Source organism: Cucurbita maxima, unplaced genomic scaffold (assembly GCF_002738345.1).
Source record: "Cucurbita maxima cultivar Rimu unplaced genomic scaffold, Cmax_1.0 Cma_Scf00047, whole genome shotgun sequence".
Lineage (NCBI taxonomy): Eukaryota > Viridiplantae > Streptophyta > Magnoliopsida > Cucurbitales > Cucurbitaceae > Cucurbita > Cucurbita maxima.
In genome coordinates this window covers 78545-100912 of record NW_019272063.1, presented here as the reverse complement: position 1 = coordinate 100912, position 22368 = coordinate 78545, and the positions used below count along the sequence as shown (strand labels likewise).

Below are 22368 nucleotides of genomic sequence, written 5' to 3'. Positions count from 1 at the left end.
AGTTTTGATTGAAGAATCATTACAAAAAGTTGTCACGTGTTTTATAAATTTTAAAACTTATGAAAATAAATTTGTGTTTAAAACGTAATATAAATATTAGAGAATAATTTTGGATATGAAAAATGAAGATTAAATAGTACCTTATTTGTGATATTGAAATCTAAAAACTAAATTGAAGTAATACTCAAACTTCAAGGAGAAAAAGGTAATTTAGCCCAGCTTTAATAAGCAATTTTAACACAAAATAATTTTAATAAGGAAAAAAAAGAAAAAATCACTATTTTCCGTTTCAACAAAAAAGAAAAAAGCAAAAAGAAAATAGAAAAAATGTAGCTTCTTGCGCGGTTGCTGCCCGCCCTCCCCTGAATCCCAAGCAATCTCGCTCACTCTCAGCTCGCTGTTCGATTCCCATCGACATCAGTCTCCATCCCTCGTCTCTGAATGCAGAATCGTCACTGGTCGACTCGAGAATCGCTCTTCTCTATTCCGACTTATCGTTCTCCCTCGTCCCTCCCCTGTAAGTCTCTCACTCATTCGACTGCTTCAAGGTTTGTTTGTGACTATTGCGTATTTTTGTGAAGATTTGGTGTACTTACGATTGCTGCAATCACGATTGAATGATTGTTTCTTTTTTGTTTTGTTTTTATCACTTCAGATAGCCATTAGCAACAAATATCTACTTTATACTAGCCCGAGCTACCGTAACTAGGAAGTGAGACAACAATTTTTTTGAGTATATGCTTTCAGTGATAGAGATGACATTTTTCTAATTTGGTTTTCTTTTGGTGGCAGGTTGAGGCTTCTTGGTGAACTTCTAGCAGAGGAAAGCGGTGCGACACCATTTTCATATAATAGATTTAAACAGACTGTATCTTTGTGAACGAAGAATATTGTTGATCCTCATCTTCCAAGATGGATGATGCTGCCATCAAAGATTGCATGCCTAAGGACCACAGGAGTAAAGATCATACTGTGGGTATGAGAGCAACGCCTCTGCATTTTGGTGAGCCAATTGCTGCAAGGCTTGGTGTGGACTATCCATTCCCTCCTCATCTGGAGTACGGTGCTCTTACCACTATTTATTGTTTTCATCTTACATTATAATTTGTAATGTATTGTTATGTATGCTAGGTCTACAAATTCTTTAAGATTGATAGTTGAAATTGATGATTCTTTAATGTTTCATTTTCTTGAAAACGCAAGTTGTTCTGTAAGTTCTAAACTGTCGAACTTTTGTATTAAAGTTTTGAGCATCTACACAATTAGACATACTCTAGTTTAAACGAGCCTCACAAAAGGTACTGAATCGACATTATAGGAGTACTAAATCAACATTTAATGAGAATGACATAAATCAGCTCTGTAAGTCCAAAAACAGTGATATAGTTATTCTCTTTAGAGATGTAATTTAGACAATTCTGTGGCACTAGCGTTTATGTCTATAAAAGATTTTTCTAAATCAAATGTGGAGAAAATGAAACTCTTTGCGATTATGTGGATGATGTTCTTGAATACTTGCCCACAAAAATAGGTTAATCAGACAATTCCAACAATCCAAAGAGAAAATATATACAATCCTTAAATGGAAAAGGTACGGATATTCTTTGGATACCTTCTGCACTGCATCACCTGTTGTGTTGATTGGATTCATTTTCTTCAAAATACTGTGGTTCTTGATTATCCATTGTTATTGATCTGATTGAAATTGTTTGTTCTTTACCAAATTTCTATGGAGACAATTGTATTTGATTGTACATTTGTTAAAATTTGGTAAACACTTTTTTAGGTATGCTTATCCTCCTCCAGATGGCAATATCCTGACCAACATCGTTAATGCCCTCATAGCTGTCCCACGCTTTTATACACAGGTTGTTGTTTACAAATGAAATGATAATTTATATGTTTGAAGAGAAACTTAAAACTTATATGCTTAAAGTGAAGTTCAATTTTGAATGTTGCCTCTCGTGACCTCCTGAGGTTTTTTTGGTGACTTTGCTCAGTAGTTGTTGCTAGTGCTCCTTGCTCATGATGGTTGCTGGTCTTCTTTCTAGAAAAATAGAAACAAAACCTTCTCTTGTGGTTTTGGTCCAAGGAAGGAACGTAGACGATGTAGGATTAAGGAATCTCATTTAAAATAAAAGGTTCGAGTTAGTTCTTGAGGAAGTTATGATTGTTTGGCTAACTAACTCCCTTGAGTATCTGCTGCTGCTTGCCCTGCACTCTCCAAAGTTCTATTGAAAGGTTGACTGTTGTAATGGGTTTATTTGGACTCAAAAAGATTACAAACAAAAGAGGCTCCTTTCTTGAGATCATCAAGGTTTATAGATTGGGTGGTAAGAGAAATCTTGTTGTTCCTTCTAATAGAGATTAGATGGTTGGAAGTCCTTCCAGGTACTTCTTATAGAGTTTTTGGATGAAACATGGAAACCAAATGAGAAGCCAAAGAAGCTCTAGAATAAAACCCTCATGGAAGGGAAGTGGGAAGGCTCCTCCTCTGAAGAGGTGTTGAAAAATGAACCAATGAATCTTGTTGTTCCTTCTGATAGAGATTAGATGGTTGGACGTCCTTCAAGGAACTTCTTATAGAGATTTTGAATGAAACATGAAAACCAAATTAGAAGACAAAGAAGCTCTCAAATAAAACCCTCATGGAAGGGAAGTACGAAGGCTCCTCCTTTGCAGAGGTGTTGAAAAATAAACCAATAAGGAGAAAAAGATTCCTCAAGTATGTTAGAGGAGGAGGGTTTTAGTCTTATAGAAGTGGATAAGAAGGAAGTTAGATTTTTTAAATGGGTTCAACCGTTGGTTATTACTAGAAGAGACTTCCACGATGATTGGGCAACATTTTTGGAAACCCTTGACAAGCAGCCGGAGGAATCTTTCACTGTTAATCTTTTCTTCCCTGATAAAGCCCTTTTGTTGTGCCCCTTGACAAAGTGTACAAGGCTACTAGCTATGATTGTAAGGGGGGTTACATTAGGAGCCTTTACAATGAAGTTAGAAAGATGGGTCCCTCGGAAGCACGAGAGAACTACAAGGGTCCCCTCTTACAAGGGTTGGATAAAATTAAAAAAAAAAAAAAAAAAAAAAAATCCCTTGCATTTATGGAGCCTAGCCAGGTTCAAGGCGATAATTGATTGCTTGCTTTGAGGGGATTTTGTGGACTATGCAAATCAAAGCTCTTCCCTCATTGAATGCTTAGAAGTTGCAATTGAAGTGCAAGGAATTACTGTGGATTCATCCCCCAATGAAAGGAAAATCCTTGATAGAGAACCAGTGTCTTCCGCCCAGATGATTGTGCTCCAAGATGGCTGGTTGTTGGCCTAAAAGAAAGTTGAAGTTCACAGTGGACTTTTGTCCGAAGCAGCCACAAGGTTCCATGACAATGACATGAGATCCAGTTCTAATCTGATAGATTTGTGGAGGTTAAGGGACAGTTTTTTTTTTTTTTACTCATCAGTAACTAGTTTTTACCTGAATATTCCAATGTTGCAGGGAGAGGTTTCAGTCTTCTACCTAAATTTGAATCACATGTTCGATAAGATTGACTGTGGACCCCACACGGTTGATCGTAGCCTTCACTCAAGCTCCACACGAATGCAGACTCCCCTGTCAAGTCAAAGTAACAGTGGTCCTTTGCATCAGGGAGACGTTCCAAATTTCCCTCTAATTTCAGGAGGAAAGGGAAAATTAGTCAAATTTGTGGAAGATTTAGAGAAGGGTCGTGGAAAAGTCATTTTTTTTACAAGGGGAAAATTTTCTCTACAACCAATACCAAGGCTAAGCTTTGCAATAGAAATTTGATGATGAAAAAGATGTGGTAAAGGAAAACGAAAGAGGGGTAGAGGATTATGTAGAGATCCTTGAGAATTTTCAGCTTTGTTTTCAAGAAAATGAAGCTTTCCCTTTAGCTTTAGAAGTGGATACAACCTTGGCTATTGAGAAAAGAAAAGATGGGAATGATGGTACTATAATGAAAGTAGATCACGTAGAGGAAACTCAAGAGGAGAGGAAAAGGAAAAAAGTCAAAAGGGTTGGTGGAGTTATGTTCCTTCACCGTTTAGCAGAAGTCTAGTTAAAGCTTCGAAAAGATGGAAATTGTGTATGTTCCTAGAAGAGGCAATCCAATGGGCAAGAAGAACGTTAGATAGTTGAATGGCATTTTGAGAACTTGGGAGAATGAACCAGAGGAAGTAGATGAAGGGGTTTGTCTCACGAAGATAGTCTTATGGAACGTTAGAGGCCTTGGTGCTCCCTCCAAAAAGTGCTTGTTAAGGAGTTTTTAGTTAAAATTAGTCTGGATGTTGTGGTTCAATTTGGTTGAATGTTCCTTGATGTTTCTTATTAAAAAAAAAAAAAAAAAAACTTATATGTTTAACCTATGGAAGCACATTTGAAGTAAATACTCACAACTTCTTTTTTTAATTGTAGGTGTTGCATTTAATGAATAAGATGAACATTCCAGCTCCATTCCGATTGCCTCTACCCACTCCACCTCTTCCACCTTCCGTTCCTGCACCACCGTCATCACTAACATTGCCACCACTTCCTCCTCCTGCCACTCCAAGGCCTCAAATAACAAATATGTCCAGTGATGAGTCAGAAATGGAGTCCTCAGAAGAGGTAACTTGCCTAGATTGATAAATGTAGGTTGTGCATATTTGATTCACTTTAAGTACATAGATGCATTTGTGCACTCATGGTTTGTTGTGTAATGCGGTTATTTTGAAGATTTTGGAGGATGCTGGGCAGTGTATTTAGATACTTACCTCTTTGTTGCTTCAAATTTTATTTTCCTTGGTACACCACACAATTTACTTAATGAAAAGATTGAATAGAAAGGCATTTTCCGTGAAAATTTAAGCAGTGATATAGGAGTAATTTTTTTGTTTTTTCCCTGATTAAGTATAATCTGCAGAAAACTCTCACCTTGTTGAGCAAGATATATAATGTAAGGATAGCATGGTTAAATGAAAGGTTGGCACCAGACTCTTAGTATGAAGACTAACTACCATCAAAGGTTCAAATTTAGCATCTTCCCTATTCTCTCAAGTGCTAAATTCGTAAGCAGCTTGCTAGGGATGGCCATTCCTCCACAACAGCATCAGAAAAGTTTCTCCCATATTTGTGATTCCATCCTCTCAAAGGATTGGTCCAACATTGACAAATAAGGGAGCCCTTGGTGTTTGCAATGCTAAAGACAGTTGAAAAGGCCAAGTGGGGAGGAGCATTGAAAAGCCAGGGATCCTCCCAAAATAGAACTTTGTCTCCATTACCTACAGCCACCTCTTAACACGTATAGGCCAAGTTACAATAAGAAGTAGAGACCTAGGGACTGAAGTTGAATGGACATTTAGAAGAAGGGTTCAATTCTTCAAAAGAGAGTGGTGAGACTGGTATTTTGTAGCAATGATGCATCTCCACAGTGACATTTTGGTCATTCAAAAACGCCATATACACTTAGCATGAAGGGGAAAATCTTTAGCTTTTAAATTTTCTGCCCCAACACCTCCTTTTGTAATGTGTGTAGAGAAGTAGCTTCCTGATTAACAAGGTTATGGCCATTTCCACTTCTAGAACTTTTATAGAAGAAACCCCTGGATATCATTTCCAATCTCCTCACCATCATCCCAGTGTGTTTAAAAATGGACTGCAAATAAAGGGGATGCTTGATTGAACTACTTTGACTAAAGTAACTATGCCTCTGGAGCTGGTAAATTCATAGCTATATCTTTTGGAATAAATGTTTTAGTTTTTATTTATTTCTTACTTTTATAAGAAATCAAATTTTTATTGAACAAATGAAAGAATACAAGGGTGTAAAAAAAAAAAACAAGTTTGAAAGAAGCGGGAGTTCTAAACTAACTACAAAAGGGACTCCCATCCAAAAGAACAAACCAGGCCTAGTGACCAACACCCATAAAGGCATATGTTCCTATCTTTTGATTTCCTGCTCCTACTCTACACTTTTGTCTGATTGGAAAAGTTTATTGTAATTCCAATGGATTAGGACCCTCTCCCATTTTTGTAAATTTCATACAATTTTTTTCTATAAAAAAAGTAATTGTCATGAATTTCTGCGATAACTAATTATAATTATTTATCGTAGTTTGAAGTCATACTGAGAGCATGTTAACAAAAAATATGTAATCTTTTTTCACTCTTATGGATGATGATACCAATTTTTTCTTTTGTCAATTTTGTTGAAGTTGTTACCTATAATCTTTAGTTGCATCCCGTTTATTTTTTTTCTTTTTGGTAAAAATACTCTCCTTTGTCCTTGTCTTCTTAGTTCTTCTGTATTGTTTGATTTTTATTCTATTCATTTTCTTACTACTTTAAGAAGGTATCTTTCCTTATTTTATATGAGGCCTGATATAATAATCTACTCCCTTTTGTCTTGATACTTACTGATTAATTGGATATAAATGTGCATTAGGATGTGGAGGGAAAATATAATTCAAGTGGAGTCTCAAAAACTGCAAGATCAGGAAACAAGCGGTCTAGGTGTGAAGCAATTGTAGGCCCGGGTATAGACAAAGATGTGGCTCATGAGACTGTTGGGGTGAAACCTTCCACATTAGTCCCCAAAGAGATTCCGATGATAAAAAAGAAAAACCCAGTGTTTCAGGTTGCTTTTATCATTAGATAGCTAATTGGCATATGCTTTATTTATATGATTCATCAAATTCACTTGTTTAGTTGTTGCAGTTTAAAATTGCCCCTAAGGTGGTTCATGACAGAAAGCAGGAAGGAAAGGAGGATGATATTAATAATGAGGTCGAAGAGACAGAAAAGGAAGCAGCAGATCTTAAATCCTATGCAACACTCGAAGATTTAGAGAGAGGTAAATTGCCTCCAGAAGAAATTCTATCACTTCCAATGTTCAAGGTACTTTACCATGTGATATTTTAATGCTCAAGTATGAAACACTGCATGTTATTCGTACATTCATTTATTTAAGCTCCATTTTTTGTATATGTTTTAACAAATTATTTAGTGAGGGGAAAAAAAAAAGTGCTTTGAAGATGGTTAAACATTTTTCTTAAATAAAAATTTACCACATATGCTTATAAAAAAGGCTTACTGCATTAGAAATTTGACCGTGATTTGGTTCCTATTGGTTTTAAATTCAGAATTTTGACAAAGGTAGTTCTAAGACGTTTTGCTTTTGTTTTCTTGGACAATCATGGGCATCTTGTTCCTTGGGGTGTGCAACCTTATTTTCTTGTGAAATATTTGGCTGGAGAGAGAGAGGAGGATTTTTAGAAGGGTTGTGTGTCAGTAGAGACTAGAGAGGTATGGTCCACAACTAGATTTAATGACTCTCTTTGGGTGTCAATGACCAAATGGGTTCGGTATTGCTCTTTTGTCTCTTGTTAGCAAAGTTGTGAATTTCTAGTTGCGGATATTTTAAGTTTCTGCTTTGTTGACAGCATTTTGGATACCGATGTTCCCTCTTTTGTTGATGCTTGTTGGGTTGGCCAGTGGTCAATAAAGGTTATGAGAATAATTAAGTGTTTAGAGGGGATGAGTTCAATAAAATTTATTTTCTTTGTTTTAATAAATTTTTCTTTCATTTCCCTGGTTTAGGGTTGGGTATATTTAGCTACCTTTTTCTTTTAATTTACCATTTGAGTATGATAGAAAAATAATGTTGGAAATTTCATGGATATTGCAGAACTATACTGCTGGGAGTCCTACTTCGGTGCTGTATATTAAGAACTTAGCCAAAGATGTAGTGAATGATGACCTCTACTATATATTTGGTTAGTTTCTTTGCCCCAATTCAGCCTGTGTGCATATATGGAAATACACGGCACTGTTGATTATTTTTTCACTATTTGTTATTTTTGTTATTTTCTCATGAACTGGAAGCCTTAGAATTGATATTAAGGAATCTTGGGTAGGGGTTCAAATATGAAGGCAAAGTCGTGAGATGGCAAGAGGATTGGGGGAATTTGGGATGTACTCCGTGTGAATAATTTTTGACGTATTTATGGATGAAAACTCCCCCTTTGACCTCTTACTTTGGTGCCCCTTGAAACGGGTGATGTATTATGACGATAAAAGGCAAACAAGCTAAGGGCTAGGGGTTGAGAATACCCCTGCCCAAAATCCTACAAAAGCAAAGCCTTTCCATTGTTAATAATCACGAGGTTGTGATTACAAAAGTACTTCTTGTGGTTTGAGCAGACGAGATTTTATGCTGCATAGGATTATAAAAACAATCCACCAGAGTCGACTTGTCTTTGGAACCAATAAGTCAAAGGCCTTTTAAGAAGTTATGTTAAAAGTTTTCTAGAAGCTAAGAATCGACACAATCAGGGAGACAATATGCCATACCAGATTCATTCAAAATGAAACATCAGGCCTTCTGAGCATAGAAGCACTGAATGAAGATGTGATTGAAGGTCTCATTTTCATTATAGCACAAACACTCGACTGTAAGAGGTAAACTTCGGTGTTAAGGCTTTTTGTACACCAAAGTCTGAATAAAAAAATTTAATTTTCTTTGGTATCTTGAACTTTCATATGTAGTTCACCAAAGGAGTTCTTTGGTGAGATGAAGGAAGACGGATTTCACAGAACAAAAGCCATTTGGATCTAACTTCCGCCAGATTCTGTCTTTGGCCCCTAGATAGCTGGACCTCATCTAGTTTTTCCGAAAAATCGTCCCAGCTAGCCACCTCTATATTGAACATTCGAACAGACACCAAGAGTTTGTGAAAAGAAATTTTCTTATGTTTGATAAAATTATACCTCTGACCCTTTGGTTACATGAATATATCGAGATGTAAATCTGAGATTTCATAAATGGGCATCTATACTTTTAAGTTAATGCCACCTCATTTGTAATCCTTGGATAGGCCTATATATTTGTCTTTTTTAAGACGAACAATTGCAATGATCTATCCCGATCAGCCTATATATTTGTTTTTTGAATTCATCTTTTCAATGGGAGGTTTTAAATATATTGCTTTTAAATTGTATTTTGTAGGATCATTATTTGGAGGTATTGATGAAGCCAAATCTGCTCTCACTGTGAAGCTAATGCAGGTTAGGTATTGTTGTCAGATGTGTACGTTTTGATAAGAATTTTTTGGATAAACGAGAACTATAATTTCTTCCCTGACTACTTGAAGCACATCTGTAAAGTTGTCAGATGTCTTCAGTTTGTTAAAAAGCAACATCTGCAAAGTTGTCTCATTCTCTGAGTTGGGGAGCTAAGAGTATGTATAATGTGCTTTATTGTTAGGCATCGGCTTTTACAAAGATAAATAAGCATAAATAAAGGAAGTCTTAGAAAAAGCATTGTGTTGTAGATGACCTAAAGATGCGGTTCTCAATATTGCAATATTGCATAGTGTTGTCAACTCCTCTCTACCATATAAATGCGACCCTGGTCACTATTTTTAAAGGGTGAAAGGCCACAGCTTAGCGATTAAAAGTTCACAATATATAGAAAGTAGTAAAACCGTATATTAAAGTTCCAATATTAGGCATGGAACACTAAGAATAAAGGGTTAAGTATTTGAAGACAACAAATCTTATCAATCTCTTGGATTGGATCCCTTTTGTAGCTAGTGTTGGGACTCCTGTTTGTGGGTGTGTTTTTTTGTATACCCTTGTATAGTTCTTCATTTTTCTCAGTGAAAGCTCGGTTTCTTATAAAAAAAACAATTATATCAGTCTTGCTAACCATGTTGGGAACATTTCTCTTCAAGTTTGATGCTGAGGAAGGTAGAAATCGATTAGAAATTGTATCAAGTGAATAGAGAAATTGTATCTAAAAAAAGTATCTAAATGCTGCAAGCAACAAACCATGGAAAGCTTAGAAAAAAATAATCAAATTAAACTCGGACTAGGATAACAATTGTTCAAAAGAATACAACCTATATTATCAAATAACAGCTTACTTACCTCATAATCCAACTACTTGGATGTCTAGCGTGGCTTCAATGTTTTTTCCTATTAAATTTCTTGAAAGAAAAGCAGAAAGCAATGATTGGTTGTCCAAATGTATTTAATTATGACTTGGGGTTCTGAAGTTTTCTTATTTTGAATTTCAGGAGGGAAGAATGAGGGGCCAAGCATTTGTTACACTTCCATCAGTTGAACTTGCGCAACATGCTTTGGTATGTATTTGATTATTTCGATCTATTTAACTTTTTTCTTTTTGAAGGATCACTTGACATATTGGTTATAAATACTCTTGATTGTCAATCTATGTAATTTTATTTTAGTAGTAAAATTCAGTATTTGTTTTACACCAGAGTTATTTTTGAATTAATAGCAATAAAATAAAAGAAAGCTAAAGGCATGGAGCTAGGGTGTAGAAAATCACTAGTTCACTTGACACCATAAAAGCGACTATATTACAAAGGCTTAATTGTTTGTTCGTTAATATTTTGTGCAACTTAAGTTCTATGCATGCTGTCTCATAGTTGGTACAAAAGCTTACCTTCGCTGTTGATTTATATTTATTCACTAGGAAGGGTTAATGGCAGTTGCTCTTGATTTATTTATTATTGTTATTTTTTGTAAAATCTCTTTGTTACCTTTGTTTTCTTCTGAATAAATATGATATATGCATCTAGAGTTTATGTATGGGAATGTCTGGGTGAAAAACCACCCGAAAAACTACCCAGCCATTCCATGGGGGCTGGTATCTCTCCCTTATTTTAGAACCTCAGCAAAATGCTAACTTCCCTACTCCTGTACTCATATTACACGCACAAGATAAATAACTGTCAGACTCAATTTTTCCCATATTACCTCTCCTAAGATATGTTTTCTCAATTGGTGGCCTTGCAAAATACTGCGAAGACTTCTCTTTTGGATGCCCTTCGGCTTGAAATACTATAGAATTGCTATTTCAAATACCTGAAGGTTGTTGTATTATTTGTGCTTGCCTGTTTGGTTTGTTCTATTCTTCCGGTAGGACTAAACTGATTTACATGTCTAAAATGCCACATTTATCGTTTTGACAGAATCTAGTAAATGGTTACGTATTCAAAGGCAAGCCAATGATTATCCAGTTTGGACGCAATCCAGGAGCTGCCAAGGGGAGTTAAAGTCGGCTCCTAGTACCCCCTGAAACCGTAAAATATAAGCTTATGCTGGCTCACGGGAAATTTATAGTTACTCCTATTGAGAATTAGGTATTGTATTAAGTGATATATTTTTTATTTTTAAAGTAGTATAGATGTGATAAACAATTTGAAGTAGCACAGAAAGTTTCATACTACTGTTGTACTAAAAATTTCCCAACAGGCATGCTAGCCAGCATGTAAACAGCTTAGTGGGCGCTTAATGTAATTAATAGCTTGCACTGCCGCTCGTTTTTTCTCTCCAAGTATGTAGGAGGAGGCCATTTGAATCAAATGAGGCTGTATCACCTGGCTTCCAAAAATGGAGGGAGTTGACGTGGCGTGTGCTAAATGGTCATTTTTTACTGGTCGTTTGGTGCAATTGTTGAGTTGGTTTGTGTAGAGATTTGTTATGTTAAACTCGAGTCAAGGATTTGAGCTGTATGTTCAGTTCTAGGAATATTGGTCAGGTGATTGGACTTAGAAAAAAATTATAATACTTATAACACAAGTGAAAAATTATATTCGTGAATTATTTTAATCAATTCAATCTATCATTTTTCGAACATATTTGGGCTCAAATCAATAATAATAATTAGTAGTAGTGGATGACCTAATTCAATCAAACTTAATTTTTTTAAAAGCATTTTAAAAAATCAATCCAAATTAAGAAGCAAACAGGTCGTGACAATTTTGGTCCTCAAAATGAAGTCGCATATTATCAATTAGCAGTAAAAAAAAAAAATGCAAAATGCTTGTGGGAGGTAATGATAGAATAAATTAGTTTGAAGGTGCCGAAGTCTTAGAAGAAACAAGTGTATGTATGATATGTGCAATTTGTTCAGAGAAGAATTTACGAGTGCCATTATGAGTGCACGTCATTGCTCACTCGACAGATATTGACGCCATTCTTCAGGGGTCCCCTTTCTGAGTTTCAACATCTTTATTGCGGTACTGGTTAGAGGAATGGCAAGTATGTCGTAATCTTTTGGTGCCTGCAAGATTCAAGGTGTCAAAACCCATAAATAAGCCTGCATTAGATGTCGGAAGGGATGTTAACAAATTGGTCTACTACAGAAATGAGACTTTAAGTCCAGGGACTTGAGAACAGAACAAAAGCCGGGAGGACTCAACCGTCTTCTGAAAAGGGATGCCGCTATGTTGAAGAGATCAAACATTGTAAACGAAACATAATATAATATTACCTTGGGAGTCTTTTTCAGCTTCATATTTGCTTCTTCAACAGTTTTTTGCCCTTTCTTTGAATTGCATTTCACGCAGGCGGCCACCTGTTATAACATGAGAGGACAGGGGTCAGCCTGGATCAGGTGTGAAGATTCAACAAAGACGTCTTCAGTCTTTCGATGATTGAAAATTCAGTTGAGCATTTGTAATCTTATATTAATATCTACCGGATAGATAACTCACCAGATTTTCCCATGTCCATTCTCCACCCCGGGACACGGGCAAAACATGGTCAATCGTCAAACTCTCATGTGATGAACAATACCTGTAGAAGAGGCCCATTTAAGGCAACGAAAAAATAAAGAAAAATGAGACAGCATACAAAGATAGCATTGGTTGAAATTAATATTCACCCTTTGCCACAAAATAACAAGAACTGAAAAGAATTCATAGCAAATATCTTCCTCATTTCAATATTAATAGTCTAGTTAAGCCTTCCTATTGAAAGTAGTGTTGAGAATTTAAAAAGACCTAAACCCACTAAAGGGACAAGCTCACATGAAATTCAGAGGCTATTCAGGTTTTTGATGAAACTACAATTAAAATGATTATGTAATCGAATCATAAAATTAGCAAAGCATCTCAAAGTAACTTCTTCCATTTCAAATTTAAATGATAAATTGAGTAACTTACTGACAAGTGTAATTGTCCCGATAAAGGATGTTTTTACGACTCAAAGACTGCTTGATTCTTCTTCTCTTTACAACTTGCAATAAATGAGGAACCTGACAGGGGAGATGGTATAGTAACTTACTTCAAAGGCCTTAGAAAAATACAAGACAAGTAAAAAAAGATGAGTTCAGTGTTGAGCTTCTCCTGGTTATGGAAGTAAAGATTGAAATAAGTAGAATCCAGTGAAAAAAAGTCCATGAATGAACCAGATACATGTTTGATGCATACCCTTAAGACTGCTGGTATATAGAAGGATCCACTTGGAGAACTCACAGTTTGGTCATAGTATTCCAATACATCAGCCTGGAAAAGCGAATAAGGTTCGAGATAAAGACATACCGAAACATGCATTGTTAACATTTACAGTGGATTCAAAACTACTCGATCGACCTCAATCAATTGATAGAACCAAACCCTTATCTAAGCCTTTTGAAATCCATAATCAAGATTTTAAATTCACAGACTTTCTGCAAATAGTTTTACATGATAGCGTGGACACCCAACATCGTATTCATTGCCATTTTTTCTTTAGTTCTGTGTCATTTTATCGTCAGCAAGAAAAGGATCGTGATCATCTTTTGTGGAACTGACAGTTTCCTTATTCCCTTTGGATTTAAATATCAAAGCATTTAGCAATTCCCATTTTGTTTTTCGCTCTCGGAAGTTGGACATATTTTCCTATTCATGACGAAAACCAATGGAAAATAATATGTAAAAGAGATTGGTCAAACCTTCTCCATGAACTCCAAACAAATTGCACGCTTCCAACAAACAACGTTAACTGGCCTAAAGCAAGGAAATCAACAGCAAAAGATAAATTACAACCTTTCCAGTCATACAAACAATATGGAGATATCAAAGCAACATGAAACGAGTATACACAAAAAAGTGGAGGTCACTCCATTCCACATACAGAAATGGAGTCAAGTTTATTTGTGTTTGTTCGTTTTATTCAGTGCATGGTACCGCATACAGGACATATCAAAAGGTGATGGCTATCTCTTTCCTAAGATCTACAGTACACCAATTCCTAAAAATTATGCTTAATTCTTAAACTCCGAACTCCCCCTATTTATAGCCATCCACAATTAACTAACTCCCGATTATGCCACTATTAATATTCAAACAGCTTTCCAATAATCTCAGTGGAATAACATTACCTGTAGGAAATATCCAAGACGAGACCTCTGAAGCAAGCCAGATCGTCACTCTCAAACTCGTAATCATAGTCAATATCAAGAATGGCGTCGTCTCCGCTAACGCTCTCACCCCTCACACCAACACGCTGAGCGGATTTCCTCAAAGCTGAAGCCGAGGACGACGAAGGGGAAAGTCCAGTGGAGGAGGCACCGGATAAAGGAGTTCTTCGCTTAAGGGTTCGTACTGATCTGAGCTTGTGTCGCGAACGATCTTTTGGTTCTGAACCGAATGGCACTCCGTCTCCGTTGAGCAACAACTTAACCCGACTATGTGCGGTGAATTGGGCCATTTGAGCACTTAGATAGGGTTCCTGCGAGCAGTCAATGGAGATCAAAATCGCGACTGCTCATGAGATGAAGAAATCAAACCCCAAAAGTTGAAGGGAAGAAGAAAAGAGAGCATTACATGCGCACGGAAAAGCCCATCACCACATATTTTTCCCGCACATTTCACTTCATATCTTCTGCTTCCAAAAATTGTTTTAATAATAAAAAAAACAACTTTATCAACAAAACAAATTAATTAGACAGTATTTTCACATAATAATTTTAAAGTAAAAAAATTTAATTCTTACAATATAGTTTGGTCGATGATCAATCGTAATCTTATCCACTAATGATCGCCCATTTTTTGTGGAAAGGACCTTTAAATTTCCCCATTTTTCCTCGAGGAGCGAGCCTCGTTCCCGCTAATATCCGTCAATCCTGAAGCTTCTCCCTGTGCAACCGAGGAATTATTCCAGAAGGTCGTGGAAGTGGGCAGCCAGCTGAGTTTATAATCTCGCGTCTTCAAAGGCCGGCTTAATTCTCATCTTCCATGGCTCTCAATCCTAATCTATTTCAAAATGGGATGCCCGTTCCCTTCACCAACGAGCTTTTTGTATTGGCGAGAGATGGCGTAGAATTTGTGATTGATAAGATCCCCGGGTTAGTTCCATATCCCTTTTATTTCCTTTTCGGTGCCCATTACGTGACCGATCATTATAATTGCACTAGGCTGGGAGTTTGCTGTGCGGAAATTACCTAAAATTGTGTCGGTTTCTTATTTGGTTTCTGTTTTTCTAAAATTTCTGTCTGAATTGGTAATCCGATTTGCGAATTTGAGTTGATTCCTGGCGTAGAGAAATCCTGATTGACCTTGATTGTGTGAACGTCTTTTATAATTTTATTCGTATAAGCGAGGAGGAGCCGTTGAATTTAGGAACTTGATTTTTGTATTACAACATTAGAAATTTTTTCGGGTTCTTGGAATTTTTCATTGCGTTCATTCGTTTGACTTTGTTCAATTCATGCATAATTTTCTCTTCTTTTTCATTTTGAAAACCAGTGTCCGGTCATTGATCCGCCATATGTAACTTACCAAGCTGAAGGGTACGAACCAGTTGGGATTTATAGAATAATATTGTTGGACTTGTAAAACCTGGATCTAGACTTCTATGGTCGAGGGGTTTTGGAGATCTCAGAATTTTCTCTGTCGCTTACAATCGTTATATTATTCGTATTAAATGGTTTCAGGATCTGTCTCTCTTTCTCTTTTCAGATTCAGTTTCTGGCAGTTTGATTTTTTTTACTTGTGAAGGTATTCTGAACGAGGGAAGCAGGGTAATTAGCTAGATTGGAAAAAAAAAAATTTAAGAATTCGTTACTTAATTTTTTAGAACATTACGAGGCTGTCTAAAACTTTCTAAAGCAATCTTAGGCGTCAAAATGTTCATACAAAAGGTTAGAAGCTTTATTTAGGGTTGTAATGGCCATGAAAGGGGAGTACTCATCAGTCATCTCATTACCGGAAAACAATTTCTTTGAGTCAAGAAGGTACATTGTTTCTCGTTAACCTCACCCTTTGAAATGTGGCTTTAGTGTCTATTTAGGTTTGGCAGTTTTGTCTCCAGAAAAATCCTTGTGGCACAATCTATTGACAAGTAAATATAGGCTGGTCTACTCGGAAGGACGAAAGGTTTAAGTTGAAAAGGTTGGTCTACTCGGAAGGATGAAAGTTGAGTACTAGAGCCTTGACAATGTTGGTAATACCGTAGTTGGGGTGATGTCTAGGTTGGCTGTCCGCCCCTTAAGCTCATTTTTCTAAGGTTTGAGGTATAGCTGGTGATAAATCTTGTCTGGACTGATTGTTATCTCTTGGCTTGTATAGATCTTGTTGCATGATGGCAGAGGAGGTTCTAGATCCTCCTCCTTCCGGAGATATGGGAAAAGTTTGTGGAAGACTACTTAATTAGCCATCTTGTTGAATATATGGTTTGAAAGGAATAGAGGATTGTTAGGTGTGGAGAGGTCTTGGGAGGTGGTCTAGTCTATGGTTAGTTTTAGTACCTCCTTTAGGTATAGTGGCAAAGGAGTCTTGCAGTTATCCTTTGTTAGTTCTTACTTTGGTTTTTGTTTTGGTCCCTGCTATCCCTTGTTGGTTTCTTATGTTGGTTGTATATACTTTCATTTTATTTTCTCTATGGTTTTTCATTAAAGAGATTTTTTGTTAAGAATTTTCAATGACAAAGAGTTAATGGAAGGAAAGCATTTGGGATGGGATATAGCAACGAGCCTCAATTTTGTACTCCAAGCCTGTTGTCTTATGATGCTGAAGGTTCTTATGTTTCTGTTGTCTCTGATAAGGGACTGTTCTTTGGCGTGATTTATTTTTCTCTTTTTGTGGGGAATTTAGCATGAGGCAGATAGTATGATTCAAAGGGGTCAAGTGTTCTTTAGGCAGATTCTGTTAACTAATTTGTTAAGTCTTATTGCTATAAAAATTAGAAGGTTTTATCCAACTCTGACAGATTTTATTAGTAATCAATGCCTCCTTTGTATCAATTTGGATGAACTTGGTCATAGATGGCAGAGATGATGCATAAGCGTAATGTGTTTTTACTCTCTCTTTTAGGGCTAATACTGATCGTGTTAAAGCAAAAGGGACTATTTACTTGTCAAATGTACGCATGGTCTTTGTGTCAAGTAAACCAGATCCATGGTTTACTGCATTTGACATGCCTTTGGTATGTACTTTCACTCTTTATGTTTACTTTCCTTCTTGATGCTTTTTGCTTTTAGACTTGTCTATCTTTGGAGGCTAACTAGTGGAATTTTTGCTTGTATAAACAAAAGGGTTTTCGTTGTGAATCAGTTTGTTGTTGAATTCATTGCATCATTTGTATTTCTAGAAACCAAATTTAGACTTTGCACCTTCTGCCCTAGCAATTATCCTTGTATTCCTTTTTCCTTGATAGCCAAATCACCATCATCATATATGTCTTATTGGAGCATTGGCTCTCTTTTGTGGGTTTTATTTTTGTATACCCTAATGTTCTCTCATTCTGTCTAATATTTTGCTTGTTGCTTTTGCAGCTCTTTGTTCATGATGAAAAATTTAACCAGCCAATATTTTTCTGCAACAATATCTCTGGATTAGTCGAACCTGTAAGCATGCGAACTATTAAATTCATCTTGTTTAGTGTGTCCGAGTCCCACTTCAGACAGCTTAATCAATAGCTTATCTCACAGGTGGTGCCTGATGACCAGCACAGAGCTCTCTATTCGACACACTCGTTTAAGATTTTGTTCAAGGAAGGGGGATGTGGTACCTTTGTACCACTCTTCTTCAACCTGCTGTCTTCAGTGAGGCAATACAATCAATACACGAATGCAGGTCCTCGAGTAGATCCATTGCAGGCAGCACAAACGCCTGTCGATGAAATGATGAGATATGCGTAAGTTATCATTCGTCAAATTCGATCTCATGGTCAAGTTAAAATTTTTCATTTGATTATGTTTTTGCTGTTTAACTTGCAGATATGTGGATCCACATGATCCGACCAAAATCTTCTTACAGCAGCCATCGACAGAGTCCCAGTTAAGGCGGCGCACCTACCAGTCCCAACCAGCTGAAAATGCAATGTGAAGTTAGTTGAACGACCTCATGCAAATAGTTTTATTGGTTGGTTGGTACTTTGTTATCATATAATAATAAGTGAGGGAGTTGATGATGGAACGAGTGAATACTTGTACAGTTGAAGGATGGACCGTTGAATTCAAAGTTACGGTTAGACCCAATTGTTATCTACTTAACTCTTCCTGTCTGTTATATTGCCTGTGGCCGGATGAAAGGATTTGCGTAAAGAATTTGTTCAACTTAAATATAATGATAGAAGTGTATCCTGTTCTTATGATTGTATGGCCTTTGATCGCTGTTGGGTTGCTTTTTTTTTATTTTTTCTTTTGAAGTTTGGCATTAACTACCCTTTGCGTGGCTTCCTTTGGTGTGTGGTAAACCTGTGGGGCTGATCGGTGTCGTTCCCTTAATGCCATACCAAGTATTGATCATAGTGATCGAGGGGCTAAGTTTTATATCTAATCATGCTGTACCTTAGGCTTCTGAGGTACACTTAGAAACCATTTGCCTTTAAATTTGTACCAAATTTGAATTCAATAATCAACTTGCAGGAAATTAATTGAACTTGATAATCTGTAGCTTAAATTAAAGTTCAGTTATGTTTAAATTTCCAGGGGGCTTTAATGCTTTTGAGTGAAGTTATTGTGTTTGAAGTTATTTAGTCACCCGTGTGTTAGGGATGTTTTTAGTTATGTGGTTTGTTTTCTACTGTTGTAATGCACCATTAGAAGGATTATCCATTCATAATTTAGACAATTATGTATAATTTAGCCAATCTACCTGGGGAAATGATAAGTCTTTGAGGGATATTTGATTTGGAATGCGATGTCGATGAAAATGCATTTCTACGGAAGTTATGATCAGATCGGCATCTGAAATTGACCAGTAGACCTGAAATCAAGTCAAATCAAAGCTGACCCAAATTCGAAGAAGATAAGGGATGGCCAGTGTGCTGAAACCTACGCACATTCATCGGCATCCGCGTTCTCATCCCATATTCCATCAGTCACAACGACATCGCAACTTCAAGCGCTCCATAGCGCAAATTGGATATCAACCGCGCCGTCAGTTCATTCGAATCACCCAAATTAAGTGCAAGTATGAAGATTCTGGCAACGAACAGCCACCTCGTTCTACTCCCACTGCCTTGCAACTCTACTCCGACATCGAGAGGTTTCCACCTTTCTTTCCCTTCTGCTGCGTTGCGGCTTCATTTTTTTTTTTCTTGGAAATTTCGTTGCTATTTCCTTGATTGTAATCAATCGGCCTGGTGAATATTTTGCAACTTCTGTTTGTTTTCTTGAGTTAACTCTTGCTAGTTCAACATTTTCCCTTACTTACCTTTCAGTCCTGCTTTAATTCAATCGGGCATTGCTTAGAAATGCTTAAAAGTGCGAAATGAGAGAGTGAGCTTTGAGAGAGTACAAACGTTCAAGAAACGTTCAAGAAATGTTATGGTAGACAACACGACGACTAAGTGACATCTCATCATCCCCCAGCTAGCTCACAGAGATTGGTTGTAGTATGTTGCTTATTGCATGGCGTTGTGGGTCTCAACTCCAATTACTTTTGTAATTACTCTTTTTCAGTTTTGTTGCAGTTGAATATCTTTTTGTAATTTTCTTGGTTCCTGTTCATCTTTCTCTCGTACTTTTCAACATTCATCTTCGAATAAAGTCCCTTGTTTCTTGACAATCTGATAGATAGAAGTCCTTTGTTTCTTGGCGTAGTGGGCTAACATAGGTAACCAAAGTTTGTGTTCTTGCATACCATTGCTAGGCTAAACTTCTTTTTTCCTGTGTTTCCAGATTACTAACTGAGACAGTTAGGCAATCACAAGAGTCCTGGGGTGGTTTAAAAGACTGGACAGAAGTTGAGGTGATAAACAATCGCCATATCTTTGTATTCCTTGATTTCCATGATTGACCACCACTCAATTGCTATCCATACATGTATTGGTTCATATCATCTGTGGAAAATATACTTTTAGCTTCAATCAACATATATTTTTATCAGCTAATAGCATCTAATGGAATAGAGCTGTTCATTTTTACCCCATTCTCTTCTCGTAAACTCATAAAAAGTTAATCTGCATTGTAAAATTTCAGGGAGCATGGGTTCTCAAACCACGTAACTCAACACCGAAGTACGTCGTACATTTTGTTGGGGGTGTATTTGTTGGAGCTGCACCTCAGCTTACATATCGCTTGTTTTTGGAGCGCCTTTCAGAGAAGTGAGGCTCTTAGATCTTGTATATCTGTACTATACTTGGATTGTGATGGAACAGTTAACTGTGTTCCCGAGTGTTCTATTATCATACTTCCTTTCGTAGTTCTTTGATCCGTATCAGCATCATATTAGATGTTTAAATGTTTAATGGACTATGAAGCAGGGGTATTTTCATCATTGCAACACCCTACTTCAGTGGATTTGACTATTTCTTAATTGCGGATGAAGTGCAGTTTAAATTTGATAGGTGTCATCGGGCACTTTCCGAATCAGTGAGTTTTCTGTTCTCCATCCCTAAAATCTTGAAGGAAGAAGTTAATTAGTGAATTCATACAGGTTGGAGATCTTCCCATTTTTGGTATTGGCCATTCTCTGGGATCTGTCATCCACCTTTTGATTGGTATCGTATCATCTCTTTATGACGTCATGTCAGGAACTGACTTGGTTTGCAGCAAATCAAATGGGTTAGATTGCTTACTTATCTGTTCATCAGGATCAAGATATGCTGTTGAAAGAAGTGGAAATGTACTAATGGCATTCAATAACAAGGTATTTTTGCCACAAATCTTAAAGGAGTGACCTTCTCTCCGTTATAGAGAATTGACAAAAAGTTGTGTATTCACAGGAGGCAAGCTCAGCTGTTCCTTTGTTCTCCCCAGTGCTTGTACCAATGGCTCAAAGCATGGGGCCTCTCTTATCACAAATTGCATCATCACCCACTTTTCGTCTTGGGGTGAGATCCTTTTATGATCCTTTGTGCTGATTAATGTGCATAGTTTTTAGTTTTGAGATTAGGAAGTCTCATTTTTGTTAATAAGCACCTGCAGGCAGAGATGACAATGAAGCAATTTGAAAATCTTGGCTCTCCGATTATGAAGCAAGTTCTTCCTTTAGTTGAGCAGCTCCCTCCCTTGTACATGGACCTGGTGCGGGGAACACAAGATTTTACCCCAAACCCAGAAGAAACTCGACGACTCGTACGTTATTTAAAACTATTTATACTTATACTTGGTTGTATAGTTTAATTGGGTGAAATAGTAAACAATGAGTTTTTAAGATGATGATATACCTGGCCTGTCTGTGGTCTGCACTTCACAATTAGTGCAGAAGACACTCTTATACTTTAGTTATAGGCTTGCCCTAACTTGTTCTTGTTCTTGTGGAATGCTTGATCAGATAAAGTCATACTATGGCATAGCCCGAAACCTTCTCGTGAAGTTCAAGGACGATACGATCGACGAAACTTCGATGCTAGCTCAGTTGCTTAGCTCGGAGTCTGCAATAAGTTCGATGCTGGACATGTCAACTCGGTCGTTGCCTGGCAATCATGGGTTGCCCTTGCAGCAGGTCCTTACTCCCTCCCTCCCCGTTTCATCATCTCTTGCTGATTATTTGAAACTGAAGGGATCTTTTGCTGATTTAGGCCCTCCCCGACGTACCGCCAGCAATGGTGGATGCTGTAAGCAGAGGTAGTGAAGTTTTTACCAATCTAACTGCGGGGACACCTTGGGAGACCGCAGCGAAAGAAGTAGGGAGCACATTTGGCATCGACTCAAAAATCCTTGGGGCTGAAGTAAGCAAGGATCTAGAGCTGCTGGTGGATGTGGTAACATCATGGATGGCCTCAAACATGGGTCCGAAACTGTTGGGGCCATGAATATTATCATGGCGTTCAGTTTGGCAGCCATCCCACATATTCAGTTCATGTCTATAATACACAAATACTGCCATGATTCTGAATTGATGAACTTAAATTACAGTGAGTGATAATATTATTGTGTTTGAAAAGATCATATAGATGCCAATTTTCTGTAAGACAACATCTTAGATGCTACAAAATTCTTGTAGCTGAAGGCATGAGGTAACTACTCTGGGCTATGTGTATTTGTAACGTCTTTTTAAATAATTGTTTAGAAATTTTTTATTTTGTTGTTGGGGTTTTAAAACTAAGAATAGACTTCTAAATCTTTTGAATTTTATGGTTTAAAATAATTTATGAGTTAAAAAAGGGATATGGAAATGACCAATATAC

At 37.0% G+C, this 22368-nt stretch overlaps 4 protein-coding genes and 1 long non-coding RNA gene across 7 annotated transcripts; 4 read left to right on the top strand and 1 right to left on the bottom strand.

The window, feature by feature from the left end:
- The first annotated feature begins 303 nt into the window (after window positions 1-303).
- LOC111470724 (U11/U12 small nuclear ribonucleoprotein 65 kDa protein) lies at window positions 304-11482 on the top strand. 3 transcript variants are annotated; one of them, XM_023116313.1, is made up of 11 exons: window positions 304-517; window positions 656-712; window positions 793-1058; window positions 1787-1868; window positions 4432-4623; window positions 6440-6631; window positions 6712-6891; window positions 7682-7769; window positions 9002-9060; window positions 10074-10139; window positions 10995-11482. In XM_023116313.1, the coding sequence occupies exons 3-11, from the start codon at window positions 913-915 to the stop codon at window positions 11076-11078; spliced, it is 1089 nt and encodes a 362-aa protein (XP_022972081.1). In that variant the 5' UTR covers window positions 304-517; window positions 656-712; window positions 793-912; the 3' UTR covers window positions 11079-11482. The 3 variants fall into 3 exon arrangements, with proteins under 3 accessions (XP_022972081.1, XP_022972082.1, XP_022972083.1); XM_023116314.1 differs by having other exon boundaries at window positions 304-548; XM_023116315.1 differs by lacking the exon at window positions 656-712.
- Window positions 7776-8891, top strand: LOC111470727. Its single transcript, XR_002715102.1, has 2 exons — window positions 7776-8454; window positions 8542-8891. It is a non-coding gene; the product is annotated as an uncharacterized LOC111470727 (long non-coding RNA).
- A 366-nt stretch (window positions 11483-11848) lies between the features above and the next one.
- On the bottom strand, window positions 11849-14874 carry LOC111470725. The gene is made up of 8 exons (XM_023116316.1): window positions 14785-14874; window positions 14171-14673; window positions 13742-13796; window positions 13239-13313; window positions 12972-13063; window positions 12522-12603; window positions 12299-12382; window positions 11849-12088 (listed from the first exon to the last, which is right to left on the bottom strand). Exons 2-8 carry the CDS (start codon window positions 14497-14499, stop codon window positions 11972-11974), a joined length of 834 nt encoding a protein of 277 aa, XP_022972084.1. The 5' UTR covers window positions 14500-14673; window positions 14785-14874; the 3' UTR covers window positions 11849-11971.
- LOC111470726 lies at window positions 14872-18384 on the top strand. The gene is made up of 5 exons (XM_023116317.1): window positions 14872-15136; window positions 17103-17214; window positions 17564-17635; window positions 17720-17925; window positions 18008-18384. The coding sequence occupies exons 1-5, from the start codon at window positions 15027-15029 to the stop codon at window positions 18114-18116; spliced, it is 609 nt and encodes a 202-aa protein (XP_022972085.1). The 5' UTR covers window positions 14872-15026; the 3' UTR covers window positions 18117-18384.
- A 432-nt stretch (window positions 18385-18816) lies between these two features.
- On the top strand, window positions 18817-22147 carry LOC111470790. The gene is made up of 10 exons (XM_023116410.1): window positions 18817-19280; window positions 19916-19985; window positions 20216-20340; window positions 20500-20608; window positions 20673-20736; window positions 20830-20885; window positions 20962-21069; window positions 21164-21313; window positions 21513-21683; window positions 21760-22147. The coding sequence occupies exons 1-10, from the start codon at window positions 19048-19050 to the stop codon at window positions 21991-21993; spliced, it is 1320 nt and encodes a 439-aa protein (XP_022972178.1). The 5' UTR covers window positions 18817-19047; the 3' UTR covers window positions 21994-22147.
- Window positions 22148-22368: the final 221 nt, after the last annotated feature.

Coding starts and splice junctions, on each gene's coding strand:
- LOC111470724 (XM_023116315.1), top strand. CDS start 913: ATGGATGATGCTGCCATCAAAGATTGCATGCCTAAGGACCACAGGAGT. Junction 4,624..6,439: donor AAATGGAGTCCTCAGAAGAG/GTAACTTGCCTA, acceptor AATGTGCATTAG/GATGTGGAGGGAAAATATAA. Junction 10,140..10,994: donor AACTTGCGCAACATGCTTTG/GTATGTATTTGA, acceptor TCGTTTTGACAG/AATCTAGTAAATGGTTACGT.
- LOC111470725 (XM_023116316.1), bottom strand. CDS start 14,499: ATGGCCCAATTCACCGCACATAGTCGGGTTAAGTTGTTGCTCAACGGA. Junction 13,797..14,170: donor GTCTTGGATATTTCCTACAG/GTAATGTTATTC, acceptor TCCTTGCTTTAG/GCCAGTTAACGTTGTTTGTT. Junction 13,314..13,741: donor GTTTGGAGTTCATGGAGAAG/GTTTGACCAATC, acceptor TCGCTTTTCCAG/GCTGATGTATTGGAATACTA.
- LOC111470726 (XM_023116317.1), top strand. CDS start 15,027: ATGGCTCTCAATCCTAATCTATTTCAAAATGGGATGCCCGTTCCCTTC. Junction 15,137..17,102: donor GTGATTGATAAGATCCCCGG/GTTAGTTCCATA, acceptor TCTCTCTTTTAG/GGCTAATACTGATCGTGTTA. Junction 17,215..17,563: donor CTGCATTTGACATGCCTTTG/GTATGTACTTTC, acceptor TTGCTTTTGCAG/CTCTTTGTTCATGATGAAAA.
- LOC111470790 (XM_023116410.1), top strand. CDS start 19,048: ATGGCCAGTGTGCTGAAACCTACGCACATTCATCGGCATCCGCGTTCT. Junction 20,341..20,499: donor TTGGAGCGCCTTTCAGAGAA/GTGAGGCTCTTA, acceptor ACTATGAAGCAG/GGGTATTTTCATCATTGCAA. Junction 20,886..20,961: donor TAATGGCATTCAATAACAAG/GTATTTTTGCCA, acceptor GTGTATTCACAG/GAGGCAAGCTCAGCTGTTCC.